General features: G+C 35.3%; 1 protein-coding gene across 1 annotated transcript; it reads left to right on the top strand.

Annotated features, from left to right (window-relative positions):
• The first annotated feature begins 564 nt into the window (after positions 1-564).
• LOC122654874 (ureide permease 2-like) lies at positions 565-3,520 on the top strand. The gene is made up of 7 exons (XM_043849141.1): positions 565-807; positions 1,360-1,498; positions 1,645-1,819; positions 2,339-2,385; positions 2,497-2,609; positions 2,778-3,158; positions 3,258-3,520. Exons 1-7 carry the CDS (start codon positions 565-567, stop codon positions 3,414-3,416), a joined length of 1,257 nt encoding a protein of 418 aa, XP_043705076.1. The 3' UTR covers positions 3,417-3,520.
• Positions 3,521-9,110: the final 5,590 nt, after the last annotated feature.

Genomic DNA, 9,110 nt, shown 5'->3' on the forward strand with positions numbered 1-9,110 from the left:
CCATCACCATTGTCAACCTAGATTCTTGACAAGAAACATTTAATTTGGACTAATTTATTGCGAAAATTAAACTTTAATGACTCATTGACTTACAATTTTTGTATTCTCTTCTGAAAGATCTCTCTCTTTCTCTCTCTCTAAATCTGGGTTTTACCTGGTGGCATGAGAACATTGTTCCAGCGCTAATAAAGTCTCTAAACCAAAAAAAAAAAAAAACTGGTGGCATGAGACACGAGCATGACTTCTTATTGATTCGTTTCTTAGACTTCCACTCTTTCTTCAACTCCTTGCCTTTTGAAAGACCCAAACAAGCATTTTAATTAAAATACAGAAACATAATTTCTATTCTTTCAAAGACACCAACAAGGTAAGTGCCAGTGAAGTATGTCATTCAATGTACCATAGCACCCATCTTTGTCTGTGTCTCTGGGTTTCTGGCAATTATAATGGTCTTCTGTTAAGTTGATTCATATAAGCTTCTTGTTTGCAGGATCTAAGTTGAAAGATAAATTACAATTACTAGTGGGAATTGAATTGTGGGGTTGATTGAAGACAGAGAAGAAGATGTATGTGGTGGAGAATGAGGGATGGGCCATAACCTGCATGTTGGTTTCCTTATTCTTGTTGGGTACTTTCCCTGCTATATTTACTCTCTTAGAGAGAAGAGGTCGTCTTCCTCAGCATACTTACCTTGATTACTCCTTTGCAAATCTCTTCACTGCCATCATCATTCCATTGACTTTAGGTCAGATTGGTGATAGCAAGCCTGGTATGCCAAACTTCATTACTCAGCTCTCTCAACTCATTGTGAGTCCCCTCCCACTTTATTTTCTTTCTTTCCATTTATTTTCCTTCATCTTTTATTTCCCCTCTTTAGTCTTAAGTTTACAAACATTGTAAATTAACCTTATTGTACTTAGCTGAATGAGAACAGAACTTTATAAGTCATTGGCAAGAGTTTATATTTAACAAAACCTATGAAATCAAACAATGAACCTTGAAACTATGATACTCCCCCTGAAATTTGCAATTCTCTAGTCTAATTCCTTCACTCAACCATATGTAATTGTTAATAGAGAATCTAAGTAGAATGGTATACAGTAATATAATATCTCACCAACATCTAATGAGTTTTAGGGAATCAGGATTCTAGAGAATCCCACTCCAATGACAGGTAGTGGTAAGGAATCTAGGTGACTTTGTCCATTCAAATATGGAAATATATATTGGTGGTGATTGATTGTACATGGATGAGCTACATTGATCTAGTAGAAGTAGATTGATGGATCCCATTATGGTCTGTCAAATGCGCGAAAACACTTAATTCTGGACTTAATCTAGTCTTGGTTCTTGTTGCAGGAAGACTGGCCCTGTGTTTTGTTCGCAATGGCAGGTGGGATTGTTCTCAGCCTCGGTAACATAGCTCAACAGTATGCATTGGCTTTAGTTGGTCTATCAGTTATGCAGGTGATTGCCTCAAGCATGATTGTGCTTATAGGTACATTTTTTTTTCCTAGACAATTTATCTTTTCATATATCAAGAAACATGCTTCTCACAGAGATTGCCCTCAAAAAACCTTTGCACTATACCTTTATTACATAATATTTCAAGAAAATTATCTGCTAATGCATGGGATGTAACAGGAACAACCTTGAACTACTTCTTAGACAACAGAATTAACAATGCCAAGATTCTTTTCCCTGGCGTTGCGTGCTTCTTCATTGCAATTTGTCTTGGATCTGCTCTTCACTCATCTAATGAAGCAGATAATAAAGCAAAACTTACTGGTTTCTCAAACAGTAATCATGATGGAACAGGGTATGGCTTTTAGAGTCACAGGCAAATCAATTCGAGTCAATGTTTATTTATCTATTAATTGAAAAATGGAAACTATGAAAATATTAGAAGTTTGATACCTTAGGAATATGAAGGAAGAACAATCATAATGTTTATGAATTCCATTTAGTTCAACTTGGAGAGATCAATGTTTCTAAAGAAAGAAAGAAAGAAAGAAAAAAAAAAGGGGGGGGGGGGGGGAGGGAGGGAGGGCTGATTCTCTTTGAATCATGTCCAAGTTAGATTATAAATTTACTCAAACTCAGTGATCATTGTGTAATGCCTGCTATACCAACCTCAGAAATATCTTGCATGGTAGAAATGCAGATTAAAGAATTGATTTCTTCGTTGATGTTGAATTCTGTATCTCCTTTATTTTGCTTTGCCATCAATTTGAGTGTTGGATTTTCTCTTCATTGAAAGTATCTAAGAAATTATGAAAAACAGAGAATTCTTCAGTGAAATTCCACTGATATGGTCTAGCATTTAACCTTTTGGCAGGACTACAGAAACACCAGGGATTGGATTAGAAACATCCACAGACAATGGTAAGGAATTCTTTTCATTAACTCTTTGTTTTGCATTTAGGCTACTTTAGTCCCTCATTCTGAACTGAGCACCTTGCCTACTGTATGTTCCCGAATAAAAAGGAAATGTAGGAACATTGGTTGATGGAAGAAGGGATTTGGAAAATGGAAGTAGTCATCCAGAGAAAACAAAAATCGGAACTGCTGATTTCCTCATGGAGCTTGAGAACAAAAGATCCATCAAGGTCAGTGGTTCCACTACATGGCCTAGACATGATTCTCCTCTACTTGTATCAACATATACATTGTACATGCCCCAATAAGCCTTCAGCACACACACACACATTGTTAGCCATATAGGAACTTCTAGCTTTCCACAGAACCAGAAGGAGGGAATCAGCTAATGTTTTAATTGGCAGGTTACAGGGAAGAGCACTATTATTGGCTTGGGCATAACATTCTTCGCCGGTGCTTGCTTCTCCCTTTTCTCACCTGCATTTAACCTGGCTACCAATGATCAGTGGCATACTATGAAAGCAGGGGTTCCTCATTTGGTGGTTTACACTGCATTCTTCTACTTCACATTATCTTGGTTCATTATTTCCATCATCTTAACAATGAGCTTCCTGTACTACCCCATACTCAAAGTACCAAAGTCTTCTCTAACAGCTTATCTAAAGGATTGTGATGGCAGATTGTGGGCACTCTTGGCAGGCCTATTGTGTGGTCTTGCTAATTGTTTCCAATTCATGGGAGGTCAAGCTGCAGGGTATGCCACTGCTGATTCTGTTCAGGTGAGTTCATCTATATGGGGTTTCTAATTTATCAGTCTAGTGTGAAGTATGGTGAACTCTTCAATTCATACATTGGGGATGTTGTGGTGACAAAAACAGGCACTTCCACTGGTGAGCACCTTCTGGGGAATACTTGTGTTCGGAGAATATCGGCGGTCGTCCAAAAGAACATATGTGTTACTAGTGAGCATGCTGTTGATGTTTAGTGTAGCTGTGGGGGTGCTAATGGCATCAGCTGCAAATCGAAAGACTTCATGATGCGAGAACCTTTCATTGAATTTCCCTTGAATGCTATACTGAGATGAATGTTTGGCGCCAAAGAAATATCACTTGACAAAATAAACGTAGCTGAGATGAAGATGTTGAGATGGATGAGTGGAAAATTTTAAAAAGAATGAGAAATGGTAGAAAAAAATTGAGATCATTTAGAAGCGACCCCAATAAGTGATAAATTGAAGGCAATGTTGCTTGAGGTTAAGGGTTAGTAGGGGTGTGGTCCTTTGATCAACCCTCTTAGTCGGCTTGTTTCCTTTGTTGGATTTACTTTCCAGTTTAATTCAGTTGTAGGAATAGGCCGTTGATTCTGTTGTGGAGCTCTCTCCATGTATTTTTTTGTTGAAGGTAATGTGTTTAAGCACTGGTTGCTTAAAGCATTATACCCTGTGTATCAAGTTTGGAATACCCAAGCTACTGTCTCTAGCTAGTAATTATAGAGAAACTAGGGTTTAGGTTAGATGGGCTAATTACTAGATTGCCCCTCACAGCCTGAGCCATAACACAAGTAGGATTATATTAGAACATATAAATGGATATTATCATAATACCCTTTCATTTTTTAATTATTTTTCCTATTTTTTCCTTCATTGTTTTTTTGGGGAGGAGGGGGAAGAATTATGGGCTTCGTTAAATATATTTTATACACAAAAAAAATGTTGCATGAGACGGGCATTTGTAATGGAGGCACTTGGGTACACCTCATCTAAAGTGTGAGATGATACAAATTAGAGGAGTTTAAGAGATCGAAGGGTTAGTGAAATTTTCAATGTTGGTTTGCTACTACAGTTTGGGAACGAGTTATGAAATACCTGACCAAATATGCTCGTTCCCAAACTATAGTAGCAAATATAGTTGAAGGGAAGTGAAATTTTCAAATCAAATAAAAAAACTTTTATAATCATTACCCCGCATGATTTATAAATATGTCATTAAAGAAAACATCTTATTGATACAGTACATGGCTAACATAGGGGAGAAAGAACAAAAAAGTCAACACATTCACTTGATCATTCAGACTACCCTTTTAGTAGACCAATGAACAACATTTTTTTTTTGTATGGTTATTTATTAAATGTATACTTTTTTAATTTGAGAAAAGGAACGCCTCCAGGTCCCGAAATGCGGTGTGTATCTACGCCCAGGCACAGTTGTGCGCCGATCATTTCGCTCGCGACTATGTCTGAGCGCAGTTACATGCCACGTTGTGACTAGGTGGCATTCTTTCTCCCCTTTTTTAATTTGAGAAAAAGAAAAATCTTATAAACATCGGTATTGTACCAATGCAATCCTTCCCTTATAGTTGGAATAAAAAAGTTCGTTCATGTCTAACTTAGACCTAATCAAGGATTTTGCGTCCTATTACAAAAATCTTATTACGTATTTTATTCGCGACACATGATGGGAAAACTTGCCTCTCAACTGGTCTAGACGATGACGATATTAGATTACATTCAAACTCTAAGAGACAATAATTAAAGAATTACAATTTCTCATGAGATTAAATAATTAACCAAGGCTTTTTGTCTTATTCCCAAAAGTTGTTTAAGATAAGGGATATAAAAAGATTTCAAACATAAACAAAAAAGACAAATTATTATGTCATTGTCATGCACATCTCTTGAGTACATATGTGAAATGATACTATTACCCTTATTATAAAAAAAATTTATATATCATATTAAAAAGACAAAAAAATAAGATTAAAAATTATTTAATACCTTGAGGGGTGTCAATAAGAAAATCCCTATATATATATATATATGATAATCTTCCGTAGCACTATGGGGAGTGAAATATATAGATTGTTTCACTATGACATTTTTATCCATATTTTTTATTCATCTTGTAATATCTTGAGGTTAGTTATGGGAATTTCACACAAAATCAAGTGGTTTATGTCAAAGATATTTAGTCAGTGGTTTCCACGGCAAGGTTTATGCATATATAACAAGTACAAATGTATATATACATTTACCAAAAAAAGAAAAAAAAAAAAAAACATATACGAGTAAATGGGACAGAGTGATACACAAATATCCACAATTGAAAGAATACGACAAATATTGATTAGGGTTAGAAAATAGTTCTCTGAGTTGACCTCATGAGGAATGTTATGGATTCAAAATTTCAAACTAAATGGATTGTTGGATCAAAGTATGATGATCACATGATATATTATTAATTAGTATCTAAAAACTTAAATGAATCAAGCATGGATTCCCATTTAGCTTGGAAATATTGAAGTGGGTTCCGAAGCCATCTCCACATTTTCATGATCCAGTCCTTCTAGGGTCAATTGTTCGGTTCAAGTCGGATTTGATCCGAGCTGAATCGGTATCGGTGTGGTAAGGGTGAATTTAAAACTAAACCAATAATGGAAGTTTCGGTTTTGGATTTTTATCAGTTTTTTTTAATCGATTTGTTATCAGATTGGTTTTAGTTCCGGTCCGATTTGGGTTCAGTTTGTCATATATATGTATGCAAAACTATGGAAAAAGATATGATTTTTAATAAGTATTGGGCTGATATCGGGTTATATTGATTGGTTCGGTGTGCAATACCCAGCCCAAAGCCAATCCAATAAGATCAATTTAAATTGGTTCGGAATATATCAATGCGGTTCAGATCGATTTCAAAGATTCGGGCTAGGTTTTGACACCATTTTAAGTCCTTAGATTCCCATTAGTTTATTGGAATATATATTCCAATATTGAGTCATAACTACCTTTCCTTAATTGCATTGGGTTGCTTTCTATATGAGGCACAAGAAAATTGGAAAAGCTTGCTGATTGAAGAAGAGTAGTTAACTATTTCTCTAAGTCTAGTTTTCATAATTTCTTATGATTTTGTTTATTTATCTTTGCAGTGGATTCTCCACTATAAGGGAAAACAAATAAGTATTAAAATAAGATAGTAAACAAGGTTCGTTATAACTTACAACAAGATTGTAATTTTACTTTTTTGTCTCTTATCTTATCTTCGAAAGATTTTTCTGTGACGAGTAAAAAAAGATTTTCAAAATAAGTTGAAAATGACTTATCATTATGCCATTTTTAAAAACTGTCATTGTCCATGTGAAATGACAAGATTGTTCCTACATTAAATATCTTTTGGGAACAAGAAAAAGACAAAAAAAAAGTAAAATTACAAATTCTTAGTTCACCTACTTAGTGACGACAAGATACACCCATTAAAATGTAATGGGTCTTCAAGATGGTAAGGTCAACTACTTAGAGAAAAATTTTGATTCAACATCATAGAATAAAAGTTCCTTGAAAAGAAAATTGACAAGAGATACCATGTATGGCGGTCTGCTAGATACCAGTCTGGGTCCCCTTAGCATTGCTGGACAAGGATTCTTGGATTGAAAAATCATATGACTCGGTGTGATTGCAAGGGGAATTAAAAGAAAGGGAAATGAATTTTTTCAAATCTACAAAAGAAGTTTTTGCAATTGTTATGGGAAAAAGAACACTAACCGGTTGTGTGGTTCCTGCACATAGACATAGGAGTGAGCGACAAGACTGCTAGACTCCCAGTGACATTGAACAAATCTCATCCAAACCAATGCTTCTATATGCAATCTAGTTGGCCCTTGCGTTGGTGCATGGGCTACACGACCGGTTAGCGTTCTCTTGTTCAATCATTATTTATTGTGATTGAATAAACTACTTAAATTTCTTGCTATATTTAGTAGTGATACTTTGTTGATCCACGATTTCTTAGGTCGACTTGTGAGGTGATCCAAAGTTTGACTCACAACATCTGTGCTGACATCATTATGCACCTTTTAATTTTATTTATTTATTTATTTGCCTTAAAGCTTTAAAAAGTCATATTTTTCAATCCGTAAGGAGCTGGGATCCCATTCTTGTACCCACATGGTGGATGCTATTTGGGCGGCTCACACCCATTCTAGTACGCTCTGGGATCTCGCCTGCCTGTAAGTCTGATTTTTGTGAACCAACTAGTGTTACAAAGCCTATTCTGAATACTATCCAATGATATATAGTTTTGGAACTAAATTAACCGAAAAATTGATTAAAAAATATTTTTAAATGTAGTGTTCATATATCCACAAAACACATAAAATAGCAACCAAATTAATCTTTTTTCACATCGTTTCAAATATAAAATATGTAATGATAACATACACTCACTCCATGAATTTTGGACTTTTTTTAAAGGCAGATTTATTAATTTTCTCTAATTATTTTTTCCTAAAGCTATGTTTGGTTATTAAGAAAAGAAAAACATAATGAGACAAAAATTATGATGATGCAATGATTGATTTTTTTTGTCTATCTTTTCAAAAAAAAAATTCTGAAATTTGTTTCTTTTCTTGACATTCAAACATAGCCTAAAGGTATTTTGATAATTTTAAATTTACACAAGATGGATCATCCCCCTTTAATTATCTTAGAATATCCATCTCGTATTGCCCTGAACATCTTCATAATGATAAAATGGGGTGTCTACAAAATTTGAAAAATTCAGAATTCAACTTATCAAAAGTTCACATGTCTTTATCATATGGTGGTCATATGGGGGTCCATCTGAGAATTGCATGCTCATCTCATAAGTTAAATTTCAGCTCGAAACAATGTGAGAAATGCCCAAAAATGAAAGTGACATAAATTTTTAATAATACCACTAGATTCTATTAAAAACTAATGAAATGGTATTCTTGTACGTATCATGAAGTTTCTGATTTGCTAGGCTACCACTCCTTTAAGGGGATTCTTTTAATGCATTCATGGTTCTAAGTATTGGTATCGTATCGTTTGCATTGGGCGATACGAATCAGTTTTGTTTCACCGATATCGATACCGTGCCGATACCTTATCCGTAGCACCGTACGGATAAAGGGTAAAATGGTAAGAAAACTCATTTTTTAAGGAAATTCAAGGGTAGTTTTGTCAGATACAGCCGACCCAGGCCGATACCATAGCGGTATCGTATCAGTTTTGCAGATTGCCAATACCCGTTCCGATACCGTGCACTAAAACCATGGATGCATGGGATCCCAACCGCTAAATTGGTCCTCTCTTGTACAAGTGTAGGACCACTATGGACTCCAATGGCTCAATTAGATCCATATAAATTAAGAGATGCTCCATAAAGGTGCATCGCATTCACCCCGCTTTTGGGTGTTTGTCTCGGGTTGAAATTTATTTAGTGAGATGGGTGTATCTATTCTATCACATGGAACACTTATTTCTGACATGAGCCAAGAACAAATGATCTCATAACAATGACATCAATATCAAATAAAAAAATCACCATTAGGCCCCGTTTGTTTTGAGGGACCTTAGATGAAGTGGGAGAATTGGGATGGAAAAATGCCGATATAGAATTTCAAAGTCCTACCTTAACTTTGTTTGATTAATTTGATGGCGGAAAACTTACAAAAACTTAAAGACATCATTAATTTTCTTGTCTGTTTAAACCTGACTTTCCATTGGGCTCATCCCTAGTTTAGTTAGATAAAAAGCGCAAATGCGCATTTATTTTCTTTGCAGGGCGTTCTTAAGCCCAACCTATATTTGAACCGTTGGCAGGCTTAAAAGCGGCAACCGCCCTATAGAATTTCTTATCCCAACCTCTCAGTGTGAACTAAAATATTCTTTTAAAGGCATTATTTTATCCTCAGAGACACACCGGAAAATCTCCCAC

This window comes from Telopea speciosissima, chromosome 3 (genome assembly GCF_018873765.1).
Source record: "Telopea speciosissima isolate NSW1024214 ecotype Mountain lineage chromosome 3, Tspe_v1, whole genome shotgun sequence".
Classification (NCBI taxonomy): domain Eukaryota; kingdom Viridiplantae; phylum Streptophyta; class Magnoliopsida; order Proteales; family Proteaceae; genus Telopea; species Telopea speciosissima.